The following is a 13,659-nucleotide window of genomic DNA, read 5'->3' on the forward strand; positions in this document are numbered from 1 at the left end:
GCTTTCTTAAGTGGGTTACCATGCCAGGCAATTGCACATGTCACTTCATCAGGCTTGGAGGCAGGCCTGGAGACACTTGGTCCATAACAAACAAACAAACAAACAAAAAATTAAGTAAGTAAGTAAAATAAATAAATAAAATTGGTCACTTCTGTTCTCTTTTTATATCCCTTTGTTCCCCTGATGATATTGATGCACATTGTGACCCATGTTTCTTTTGTCCAATTGAGGTCCATTCCTCACTGGCCACCTTGAAACCCATGTGGGCTAACAAGCATCTTGTGCTTGAACTTACCATGTTTCTCAGAAAATCTCTTGCTTAAAAACATTTGGTGATAGCACATGTTCTTATCTTGAAGAAATGGTCACCTTATCAAAGGATTTTATTTTTAATTTAATTTTCATTTTCATTTATTGGTGAAATCTTGTATAGTAATTATTTTCATGCTAGCATCTATCAAGGAAGATGTTGGATTTTTGCAGTTTGGAATTGAATTGACAACCTCTAAATATCAATGTGTCTTCCTTTGGTAATTCAAGATCATTGCAATTCTTTGTTTTTATAGTTTGAAAGGATCCAAAATGATGTCAATGTTTACAATTCTGTGCAGTTTTATTGCTTATTTGTGACCTACTTGTTCTTAAGCATGTCAAAACTGTTAGTGTTTTTAAAAGAAACTATGAATCCATACAATGCCCAGAATAAAGCTTTGTTCTATAATAGAATATACTAATTTTAAGAAACTAAAATACATATAAAAATAATTCCTGCATTCATTATAAATATTTAAAGTGTACTTATTTATCTACATTTTTTTGTAAATGTTTTTAGCATTTTCCCTTTTTTAAAATTAAAATAAATCTTTGATATTTGCTGATGCATTTAATTCATTTTTATTTTATGTAACCATGAGATTTATGACCTTGAAGCTCATTTTGGCTCTTTTTCTATGCCATAATTGCAAAAATAGTATTTTATCACACTAACCAAGCACAAAAGAAAAGAAACCTCACCTACTTCATTTTTTTCATCACTTGAAGAGAATGAATTCAAACTTTCTCACATCAACCAGTTTTGTTTCAAATTTGATGTATGCATACCAACAAAACAATGTGATCAAATTTAATATACAAACAATGTGATGAACTGTAAGCTTCTTACCACATGATTCATTCTATTTATACTATATGCAATCATAATTAATGATTACTGTACACTGATTATGAACATGGGAACTATCCTTGGAAAGTTCATAGCATCTTACAGAGAAGTGTTTAATGTCCTAATTAATAAAAGAAATACATATAGTACTTGATTTATTGTTTCAAATATTAATTTTCTTTTCTTCTTACAGCTCATGAAAAGAAGCACAGGGTGAATATCTTATTTTGCTTTTAGAAACATACTCTTTCAAAATCAAGGTTTAAAATGGTCATTTTTATATTTTATGGTATCTTCAAAATTGGGAAAAATAAAATTTCATCCAATTTTTGTAAAAAAAAAAGGAAATAAATATGATAGCAACAAGATGGTTTAGGAATTTGGGTGCTGGCAAGTTAAATAATTATTAAATAGCTTTGTGGCAAATCATTGCAATAGACTGGATTTTTTTTGTAGTTGGTAATTTCTTAATGAAAAATGGATATATTATATATATTGTCAGAAAATTATGTGTGTTGATATGAATAGGTTCTTTAAGTAAGAAACATGATATCTCGGAGGGAATAAAAACAACAGATTTCAAGTTGTGTGTGTATATGTTTTTGAATTGATCATTCTGAATTTTTAACTTGAGATAATTTGAAGCAACACATGAATTTGATGTGAAAAATATAGATAGAAAATTTTATTCTTTCACTGATGGAAAAAAAAAATTGAACTGTGATTGTTGCATCCAACATACATACATCCAGACACACTCAAAAATTAAACATTTGAAGTCTGTAATAATGACAAAGAGCACTATGCAAGGTTTAAAATGTTCGTATTACCATAGAGACACAATATATATGTATATATATATATATATATATATATATGAGAATACAGTATAAAGATCTCTGTAACAAGCAACATTGTGCTCTTATCTTCTTCTTCTTTTGTGTATGTATACATTGTATAGTCCAAAATATGTTATAATTGCATGTTGAATTATAACATATTTTGGATTATACAATGAATTTATATTAATTATTTGTGATCCAACTTCTGAGTTTTTATTGACTTGTTTGTGCCTACAAGAAATAGAAGTGTACAATGGCAGTAGAATAACATGCAAAATATCTTCAACAAGTTGGGATTTAAAATAGGTACAGACTCCATTATGTAATCAACTTAAATTCATAATGTTAAAGTAATATGTTTTCATGATATATAATGCAAACAACTGCAAAAAGCAAAAGATTGTAGGTACTGATAGTTGTTGATTAATAATTTTATTAAATGAGTATTAGACATGAGAATAGTATAAGATAGAAAAAATATTAGATTAAAATGTGATCCATAAAATTATCATCTATTAATCATCGTTGAAAATAAAATTATCCTCATTATGTATATGTTTTAATAATTAATTATAATTTCTTACATCTTTGGCTTTGGTAATACCGTATTGTGTGTATATATAAATATATATATATATATATATACACACACACTATTTTTAAAAGAATAATCTCATCTCTAATAATTTTATTCTTTAACATGATATCATTGCATTAAAGAGAAATGATCTAATTTAGTGAGTAATCATATGTTCTTGTGAAGAGTAATGATTTGAATAAGATGAAATACATATTAATATTGTTCTCTAGGTTTTTTTCTCCATATGTTCACTGCAATCCCTTTGTACCAAATGAGTCCTATCAGAGTTTAATCTTGTCCCATAATGTTTTCCATGTTTGAATGGGATTTAGATGTATATAATTGTATACAAATTATCTCCTTCTTTTGCCTAATATACCCCTAGAGAACAATTCTCTCTCTCTCTCTTGTAGAGGTAAAACTTAAGGTTATCCAAAGTGTCACAAAAGACAAGTAATATGCTTTTGTTGCACTGAATTTGTTGCCATTTCACCACCCTACATAGTGGCTTACACAAGGCACTATGTATCATGTGAGTTCAAACCTATGTTGCTCATACAAGGATACACAAATTATTATAATAACAATAATAATAATCGTAATAATCATCATTCAATGGGCCTTGCCATGGTTGCAATCCAATCTTCAAATCTGATGAAGAATTTGGGTAACAGATTTTTTTTTTTTTTTTTTTTTTCTTAGTGCAGCCAACCTCAATTTCTTTGCACCTTTAATCTTCATTACCAACCAAATCCATTTGAACAATTAGTTTATTTTTTATATATATTTTCTAAGTACCCATATGTGTATGTATGTATATATATATATATATATATATATGAACCAAGATATAATGTTGTTGTTTCTCCATGATAAGCAGCAGCAGCCACCACTGCCACTAAAGTCAAATTGACCCCAAGTGAAAACCAAGATTGAAATATGTTATAATTGCATGTTGAATTATGTTGAATTAATGGCTCTGCTACTTATTGTGCTGTTGCAAAGAGTTTGTGATCCTTGTTTGCATTCATCACGTGGCTAATTTTATTTAGTTTTCTTTCAGAATTTGAGGAGGAAAAATGGATTAAAAAATACGGAAAGGTGTGTTGTAGCAGATACAAGACATAGACGATTCAAATAAGTTTTTTGTTACTTTTGATTTGGTGGTAATGTTCAATTATGTTCTTTTGAATTTTTGAACTTAAAAATTGAACTTGGATTCCAAGATAAATTTGGTGACAAACATCTGTAAACATTTTTTTCTTTGGAATAGCACTCCCTTTTTGTTTCTTTTGTTCTCTTCATTTAATAATTGGTTTAAAACAAAACATTTTAAGACATATTTAAGGTCTAGTTTTGACCATTTGTGTCATTTAATTGATTAGAATTTATTTTTTCCTAGTCCAATTCACATTTTAAAATTTTAATATTAACTAAACATAAACTTGTGAATAAATAACTTCTATTATTCTGTGTACAGTATATCAGGAGGCTATTTCATTTCAATGGGTATTCATTGGTTGCAAATGTGCCATGGAGGAACACATTCATACAATTGAAACAACTCAACATATATACAAAACATTTAATTAAGTTTACACTATTGTGGTGACAATGAATTTTAGGTACCACACATTGAAAACCATTCATATTCCATCTAATTATAGTTAGATCCCATGAAAGTCAACAAACCCTCTCCTGGACAATAACAACCAATTCATGTTAATAACAACCAATTCATGTTTTAAATTGTTTCTCACTGCCAAATTTACACACACACACACACACACATATATGTATGTATGTATGTATGTATGCATGTTTGTGAGACCAGGCAAGTAATTACCACTTTTCCAAGTTCAACAAACACAAATATCATTCCACAAGCAACCACCCAATTGCAGAAGTAGTAAAGTCAACCTAAGCAAGAGAGCACAAACCACAAGGCAACCTCCATGTCATATAGCCAGCCAAGTCACTAGACAAAAACAAAGATTTGTGGGCAAAAACAACATTGAGCTTTAGGAGCATTTTGGAGGGTGGAAGAGGCAACGGCAGCAATGTCCATCACATTTTCCATTATGGTTTAGTTAAACTCATGAAGAAGAAGTAGAAGAAGAAGGGTGTGGTGACTTTGGGGACCAGTGGCTCAGGCAAGAAGAAGACCAGCCAAAGCATGAAATGATCCCACAGCCAGTGCTTCCAACTTGGGTCACAGAGATGTGTCCACAGTATCTCCTCTTACAAAGTCGGCCATTACAGGAATACAGTAGACGTATGGTGGCTGTGTAATAGAGCTCTTTCCCTGTACAGCGCAGCGACAAAAAGCCAAAGACTTCAGACTGACGACTCTCCCACATGAACGAGATTTAGTAAGCCAACTGACAGCACCCGCTTGTCTTTAGCGGAAGTGGAGAAATACGTCTAAATCGTTTCATACGCGGCGTGTATCGATGGAACCACGTAGATCGTATTAGATCACTGAGAGGTGCGTTGGAGTTCAAGTTTCTGATCCTGCGTGGAATCTGAAACAGAAAGCCACTAGAATCAAACTGTTCTTGTATCTGCAAAAAAAATCACTTTTTCCTTACTTGGGTCATTTGTTTTTTTCTCTCTCTCTCTCTCTTTTGTAGACATCACGTATTTTGTACATCATGCGGTGGTATTTGAGCCTAGAGCACTATAAGTAGGAAGCCCCCTGACGATCAAACTTACCAGTGCTGGCGTCATGGGTCCATTTCCCAACGTGGGAGTGGAGAACCTTCCGCCGGAGAATCTTGCAAGCCCTAGTTTTGCCATCCATGAATCTATTGGCCCACTGGTACACCGTCATGGTTATAGTAAATGAGGTGCTCAGGCTGTGTGGGCAGGTTATCTGGGAGTGGAAGGATGAACACTCAGCTTGCCAGTGTCCTGAGAGTTTTGCCAGTCGCGAGATCTCCGACTTGGATGACCGCAAAAATCTCACACCGCAGGGGCGAAGTTTGTCTCATCTCACACCGCTGGACTCCAAGGATCTGTATTTTACCAGGTTATGGACGACTGGGTTTTGCCGATTTCTCAATTTTTTCTGAGACCTGCGTTTAAACTGGAACATTGCCCAGATGATTTCAGGCTGCTGTGTGTCTGTGAGTGTGTGTATTGGCTGAACGTGGAAATTTCCTGCCAGGATAACTGTGTTGTGGATTAGCAGTCACTCCAATTTGGCACCTGGTAAATCAAGTTCAGGACCGAAATCCCTGCCAAATTTTAACCGAAAAAATCAGGTATTGCCAGATCTGACTGTCATAAAATTTTCTTCGGAGAGAGAGAGAGAGAGTGTGTGCTAGAGCGTTATTCAATTGATGTGAGCCTGTGTATGTCCTCTTTCACCCTTCAAGTTTATGCTCACTGGAATGGAATTCTTCCCTATGGAGCTATATTATAAAGGGGTAGTGAATTTTGTATTGATAGGCTTTCGCCTACTATCATCAATGAAAGGAAAATTTTGGCAACCTCATTTAAAGTTTAGTTGAATCAGATTCAACGAATGTATAATAAATGGATTAGTTGGACACAGTTTTACCAGAATTAATATTCCATTCTTTTCAATGCACCTTAATAAAATAAATGATAATTACAGGTGGGAAATAACTCTAATAGTCCCCACTTATTAGCACTTGAATTGGGAAATATAATTACCGCAAATGAAGTCTGTAAAAAGAGAACAAACATGACCATTTAGTGATAATTCCCTGACCAGAGGTTGGCCTCTAATCATAATTTAGTGATGTAGTTTATTCTGTAAAATATCCTTTTTCTTTGAAGTAACTTGCTTTAAAATTCACAATACAACTTATATAAACTCCATCCTGTTTTGGAGGTTACTGTGGTTTAAGATCTAGCATCCACATTGAAAAGGTGACCCTAGAAATCATTGCAAGCACTTGAAATTACTGTCATACACATACACCTGTAACATCATATGGTTCTTCAGAGAGATAATCAATTTCTTACATTTATTTATTTATTATTAGTATTACTATCATCCTCTGGGAATAAATATTGATGAGAATCAATCTTAGAATATGTCTCCAAAGTAACATTCATTTACAATGTAGCACTACACAAATTCACCCCCAGAGAGATTGAAATGTCTTCATTTTTAATGCTATAATAGTGGACCCTAACCTTGGTATGCAGAGTTATAACTTGGTGTAAAAAGTGTTTCAAAATCACCCACTAAATTTCAAAAGATGAATATAAAAAATTAAACTATAAAGGCTAGGTTTCATTCTTATATCTTCATCCGGTCTCATGTACTGGATTGCTGGAGATCAAATTGCCTGAGCCTTGCAGTTACCAGGTTCACATTATTGTTTTTTGGCACCTTCCTCTGAAGACAGTTACATTTGAGACCAGGGGCAGAAATAATTAAAGAGAAGAAAGGCACGGTTGCTAATTGCCTGACTAGCTAAAGCACACAGCCTGACATGGGAACAAGCATGATCTGCAGGCAACTGTGTAATGCTTGGGAAACTGGACAAATCAGGCAAGACCAGCAACCACCAACAATGCAAAGCAAATCCCCTGTTGCAAAAAAAAGGCTGTAGAAAACAAAGTAGGTAGCTGAGAGTATATGCTTTCAAGGGCATGAAACTAAGAGTAGGAACAGCAGCTGTTACCCACAAGGAGAAACAGTACCACTTGCCTACATAGTCACTGTGGCCCCCTTCCTCCAGAGTAAAGCAATGAGAAAAAACTGGGTTCATTGGACGTCTGGTATGCTTCCTTGAATAAGCAGGCATGGGAGAGGAGCAAAAGGAGGTTTAGAGGCCATTAAAGCAGATGGGGTGCTGCCTGCATCTTTTGTCTATTCATGGGAACAAGAGTATCTTTTTCTTGGCTAAGGAGTGCAGGATTCTCCACTCTAACCAAAGATGGGATGGGAAAATACAAAGCCTCTCAGCCTGATGGTTTTTTTTGGCAATGACTTCCATGCTGAGTCATTACATGTTGAATTTACAGTTACCCTGGTTACATTACCCTGGTTTATGCTGGTGGTTGCCAAAGATGGGTCTTGGTTAAGAATGTCCAGCACAAAACCAAGATTTAATTTAATGTAAATGTTCCTTTACCTTCAATGCCTACAAGAGAAGAACTTACTTTAGATTGTTTTAGGTCATATCAGGACATCCCAATGGTGGGGCCAATGTAGCCATGTGGGCATGGGGGTTGCAGAATATGTTGCAAGAGTTATTGAAAGAGTTGGATAAGTTCAGGTACATGTGATTGTATGATGAAAGTCACTCTCTTGTGAAGGAGGCTTTTTGATTTTTAGCCATGCTAACATAATGCAACCAAACATGCTAGTTCAAGCCCATACTCCCACAACAAAAAGGTATTTTATGTTTGATAGCTTAACAAATGACACCACAGTTTCCTTGGTTACAGGAGCATTCTGCGGTCATATGCTCTCTTTGACATGGAGTTGTTACTTGACCAAGGATTCCTTGACAAAGGGATCTGGTTTTTTAGAAAGACATTGACTACTGGGGCAAACTTGTAACTAGTTTAATTCAGATACATTTGGAGTGCATGTGCATGTGTCCAAGAGGGTAGAAACACATTTGAAGTTGCCAAGTCACTTAATTATTGTTGATTATTTTTGGTTAATCCAAGATTTAAGTTGGGGTAATTTTTTTGCTTGATTAGACATGTCCATGTATTGCATCACCAAAAGTAGTATCTTGGATTTGTGAGTTCCATACTGCCATTCTTATTGAATTATTAATCACTGAAATAATTTGATTGAATTCAAACTCCATAGAATGGCATTATATATAAATATATGTGATTTTATGTATGAAAATGAATACACATAGTCTCAAATGCTCAAACTCAACCATAAACACATGATGTTCAATTACTGTTTTCAATATATAATTAAATGCATACTACTGTCTAAAATGATGTATCAATATGCCTCTAATATTAGATTTGCAAATAATACTTTAATACCCTCTAATGAAAATTAAACTTTACTTATTTCTTATATTTTATTCAACATAAGTTACGTTAAAGAAAAAAATGAGATGAATTCAAACACTACATGGTTCATTCATCCCAGATTTTTTTTTGAATTTTATCTCTTAACATAACATAAAATAAAATAAAATGAAACTCTGATTACCACTTAATACATACATACATACATACATACATACATACATCTATATACATGTATACATGCACCCAAAGGGTCTTCAAGGGATGGTCAATAACCATCAGGAGGCAGAATGCCACCTGTTAGGAATGAAATTCTAATGATGATGAGCTTGGGCAGTACAAACTCCACAGCACACTTCAAAACATCAACCTCTTAGCCCCCCTCTACGAAGTAGTACCCTAGCCTAAGCAGAGAGCCTAGTGTATCGTCAGTATCAGGTAGAAGCCCTTCTGCACTCTATCATTCTACCATCACCCCACTGCCCAGATAGTATTTAGAAACTGCAGCCAGCTTTCTGATTCCTATGTATCTAGAAGGTGATCTCAAGGCTCGTCACTCATTGTGACTGAGAGAAGACCAGAAGCTCCCAAGTGGAAACTTATAGTGTATTCTAGCGAGAGTCTCTGCACAACCACTGCATACATACGTTAGTATTGTGTCACGAAGCGGTAGTACACGAACTGTGCAGCCATTAAGTTATAAGCCCTCTCCGTGAGCTCTGGTGGCATTAGGGTCTCGAGGTCCCTCTCTTTCAGGACGTTTGTGTGCCTGTCTGTATTCTCTCCCTCTGCGCCCGCTCGTGTGGATGTCCGAACCAACATCAGGCTCACATACCTGGATGTGCACTGTTGCTGCAGCAGCGCTTGTGCGGAGCTTACGTGCAAGTCGACTCGCATGTGTGTCTGCTGCTTGCTTCACCTGAAACGCTCAATTGGTCCAGGCTCTATTGTCGACAGCATTCGTCTGACGGGATAGCGCATGCTTGTGGTGGCGTCGATTTGCGGCTTCCGAGTCGTGCTACTGCACCGTTCGAGAAGTTGCTTGGGTGTCCGGATGCATTTATCACATGTGGCAACGTTTCGGAGGAATCTAGTGTGCTGAGGGGGTTGGTATCCTCAGCGACAGTAACTTGAGCTATCGCAACCGCCGCTCGAGGGATGCGCGTGCCTGAGTAACATGTTTGCAGAAGACCGCTAGATTTGGAACTGAACCGCGCAATTAAGAAACTGGAATCAGGGCTCTCACCGTTTCGCACAGCTACGAAGCGAGTCTTGGCTGAAGAACCAGATAAATCGAGCTTACTCTGGCGCGAACTTGAAGTGGCAGACGGCGTAATTCGTCGACACTGAAAGCAGAATCCTAACGGACTTGGAGCTCGAGTGATAGGAAAGCGCCTTTAGCTTGAGCTCTGCTAACGCAGGCTGCTGTAATTCGGGTTTGATTTAATCTGTCCAGGTCGAAGGAATACCTGGAAGTTCACTACACTTACAGTATTCATGGCGTCACATGATATGCTTGGTGGTACGCTTCTTGCGAAGCGCAAACGGAGAGAGATCTTACCTGATAGCTGTCCGATAACGAGAGCAAGTGCCCATTGTCTTGAGTTTTCTGTTGGCTCTTTCCTGTCAGATGAGAATCCCGCAATTCAATCACTTTTAGAAACGGACTGCAAACGGCGGTGGTCCAGTGACCAATTCGGCAGTGGAAATCTGAGCGAGCTGAACCCTAGCTCCTTTCTCGCTGGTTACGGCGAATCAGAGGCTGAAGTTTCACCAGTTCCGCATTTCTCAGAAGATTGCAGTTCATTACACGGAAGTAGTGCACTCGTGAAGGACTTGGATGGCATTGCGGCAGTTGTTGGCCAGACCGTCTTGTTCGGGAACAAGCAAACATCCGAATATAACCAACATCACTGTTCCTTTCTCTCCACATCGGCAGTGGAGGACGATTACAGCTGTTGGAATGCGTCGACCGATTTACAAGATCTCAACCAGCATGCGTCACTTGCGACTGAGATTTCAACAATTCAGGACTGGAGCTTTGATCTGACGTCGCCAGCCGTCTCATACCCAGAGGTCTTCACTGCAGAGGGTCTAAGATCAGCTCTCGACAATTTCTGGCCTACACCTGACAATATTCTGGCCAATCCTCCTGCGGAGATCAAGTCGAAGTTTCAGCCAGACATACGCGGTTGTTTCGATGATTACAGGCATCCTGTAGTTGCTCCGACAAGGCGGGCTGTTACTGATGTGACCAAAGTTAGTGCTGCGAAGGCTTCGGCGGCGACAATTACTGGTCGAGCTTACAGAGGTGTGAGGAAGCGGCCATGGGGTCGATGGTCTGCTGAGATTCGTGACCGCATCGGCAGATGTCGGCACTGGTTGGGAACATTTGACACTGCTGAAGATGCTGCACGGGCCTATGACAGTGGTAAGCTTTCACTGTAACTCAAAGAGCTTCTAGTATTGAAAATCGCACGTATCAATCTATATCCTTGAAACACTGTCGTCCTTTTGGGTCTAACATGTGTCCAACTTGTCATTGTCTTCTCCAGCCGCAAGAGCTCTTCGAGGTGCCAAGGCAAAAACCAACTTTGCTCCTCCACCGTGCAGTGATGAACTGAAAGGTAGGGTCGGAAATACTACCTGCAACCAGTTGCCTAGGTCGAATTCGCAACCCACTTCTCGCGGTCCAACAGTGCGGAGAAGCAACTCTACACTGCAACGGCGATCAGATGGTAATCGTTCGACTTCTATCACGAAGATCCCGAAAGGATCCAGATCGTCCAGCGCGAAAAGTGCCACCCGTATCAGTAACGAAGCCCGGGCAACTGAATTCATGACCCATCCTCCGAAGAAAGGCGTACCGTTGCAGAGCGCGATGTCGAGCCAACTTTCATCTCATGCAAACGTTGGCAGGGACTGCACCGGCATGAGTGCGGCGAGATCACTGGAACTTGACCTCAAGCTCGGCTTTGGATTTAGCCCAAAGTCGAGCTCCAGCCTCGAGAGCACACAGGAATCGACTGCAACCTACCAATCACCGGAGTGTTCGTTTCCATCTGTGTCAGAGTTGTACTCGACCTCACCTTTTTCTCCAGGTTCTCCGAGTCCATTGTCGCCATTTTCTTGGCGATAATCCGTCGATGCAGCGAGCACCCCATCTTCTTTTTGAGAATGTACCATACTATTGCAATAGTATCATTTAATGATGGTAGTAGACTAATTTGCTCCAGCAGCTTCTGAAGGATCTGGAGGTAGATGGATCAATAATCATTATCATTTCATTGATATTCGCGGCGTCGGCTCAAGTTACTGGGGCTTGCACCTTCAGCATATTTATATTCACACGGTGATCGTCGGTGACAATCTCCAACATGAAGAGAATTACTCGCACCTAGTTATACTCACAACGTGTGGGTGTGTGGGCTCCAACTATTGCAGTAGACAGAGCCTTGTAATAGTCGACTGTGCACCCTTGATCAAACTCAAATGAAGTTTCAATTGTTTCATAAGTAAAGATATCGCCATCCATGTACATAAGGATGCGTAATTTAGCCCTACGTACCTCTGGCGATATGATGCCTACTTTTTCTTGACCGTAAGCTCTTGTTTGCATTCTTCGTCAATCTATTACCTAGATCTTGTGTGGTCTTCAGTAATGTCTGCATGTTTGCACGGTTAAATGATGCAGTACTTATACTTACAGAACGCTTAATCTGCACTTCCAATCTTTTGTGTACTGGAACTACTCTAGCAATCTCTCTTAACATGTGCACATCCACCGAGTCGGTGCGACTGGACACTGTTTTTCTTTGGATCTGTCACAACAGACACTAGGGCCTGAAGTAAAGACGAAGCAGTCCTCCTGCTGCACTGAGCCGGAGTCTATTCTGTGTGATTCACGACGAATGCGAGTGCAGACCTTCATCTCAAGATTTTGGTACAATCTGTACTCGGCAGACTCGTCACCCACCTTGTCCGATTGCTCTGCATGACCTCTGAAATGGAAACTCTAAAACTCAATATAGATGATACTCAAAGGTCGGGATCCATGACTAGCACGAAATAGAAGCTAGTCCGACGAGATTCTACTCGTTAAGGTTGGAGACTGATCATCAGTTCCAGTGTTACCTCCACACCTCTTTCGTATGTTTCCATGAGGTTTTGGTCACACGGCATACATATTATCAAGCTTCAGAAGCAAATACCGACTATTCTTTCCCCAAGTCATCATCTTCATGAATACAGAATGTAGCTTCATGAACTATTAAAAAGCATATGAACCAGCAGATGAATTGGGCTGCGCAACATCGCAAGAAGATAGAACTTCCTTAGTACAAATGAGAACGTCAGTTGTAGAGATAGTTCTCATCCATCCTTTGTGGGGCCCTATTCAATGAATCGGCATAAATGTGCATTTATCGGCATCAGCAACTTCCGACACGCAATATGAAATTCTGAGATTGCTTTATTTCAGGGTATTCTTTTTGGACACAGAATCCAGTGATTCCAACTCCAACAGTAAGCTTTTTAAGATTGCTGGAACATAACTTACGTTTTTCTCTGTTTTGTCTTGTTTTTGCTTCTTTTTTCCCACTCCGTTGTTTGTCTTCTCCATCATTGCAAGACATGTTTGAGGATCGTTTATCACCACAAGAGATCCAACGAAGACGTGCCTGCAGCTACGAGTTAAATCGGCATTGCAGCGTTGAGAAAATCTTCTTTCTTTAGTTTTGTTTCATTAATTCGAAGACTTGACACAAATCTTACACTATCTGTTGATATTTAGCACCTTTTTGACAAACAGGGTACCACCAAGTCCTAAGCTACCTTATTTAGCCTTCGAATCTGATTCATCCAGAATCATAAATAGCAGAAAGGATCTTCATGACGAAAACGGCGAAGTAATCGTAGTATAACGGTGTTTCCCAGCTCACATTTATTGTTTTTCGACACGGCTTAGGCAAAATTTGTCATTCTGTTGCCACTATATTAAAATCCAGATAAACCGATTTTTCTGATATTTCTGATATTGAGGGCAAAACACTGCACATGTATCACTTGGTTGAATCTTGTGATCAAAT

The 13,659-nt window shown here is 38.2% G+C and overlaps 1 protein-coding gene and 1 long non-coding RNA gene across 2 annotated transcripts; both read left to right on the forward strand.

Moving 5' to 3' along the window:
- The first annotated feature begins 3,200 nt into the window (after positions 1-3,200).
- LOC149988278 (uncharacterized) lies at positions 3,201-5,683 on the forward strand. The gene is made up of 3 exons (XR_016505287.1): positions 3,201-3,750; positions 4,065-4,956; positions 5,455-5,683. It is a non-coding gene; the product is annotated as an uncharacterized LOC149988278 (long non-coding RNA).
- Positions 5,684-9,210: 3,527 nt separating this feature from the next.
- Positions 9,211-12,135, forward strand: LOC112287478 (uncharacterized). Its single transcript, XM_024530499.3, has 2 exons — positions 9,211-11,003; positions 11,128-12,135. The coding sequence occupies exons 1-2, from the start codon at positions 10,070-10,072 to the stop codon at positions 11,709-11,711; spliced, it is 1,518 nt and encodes a 505-aa protein (XP_024386267.1). The 5' UTR covers positions 9,211-10,069; the 3' UTR covers positions 11,712-12,135.
- The last annotated feature ends 1,524 nt before the right edge of the window (positions 12,136-13,659 follow it).

This window comes from Physcomitrium patens, chromosome 10, assembly GCF_059467195.1.
Source record: "Physcomitrium patens ecotype Gransden chromosome 10, ASM5946719v1, whole genome shotgun sequence".
NCBI classification, from domain to species: Eukaryota; Viridiplantae; Streptophyta; class Bryopsida; order Funariales; family Funariaceae; genus Physcomitrium; species Physcomitrium patens.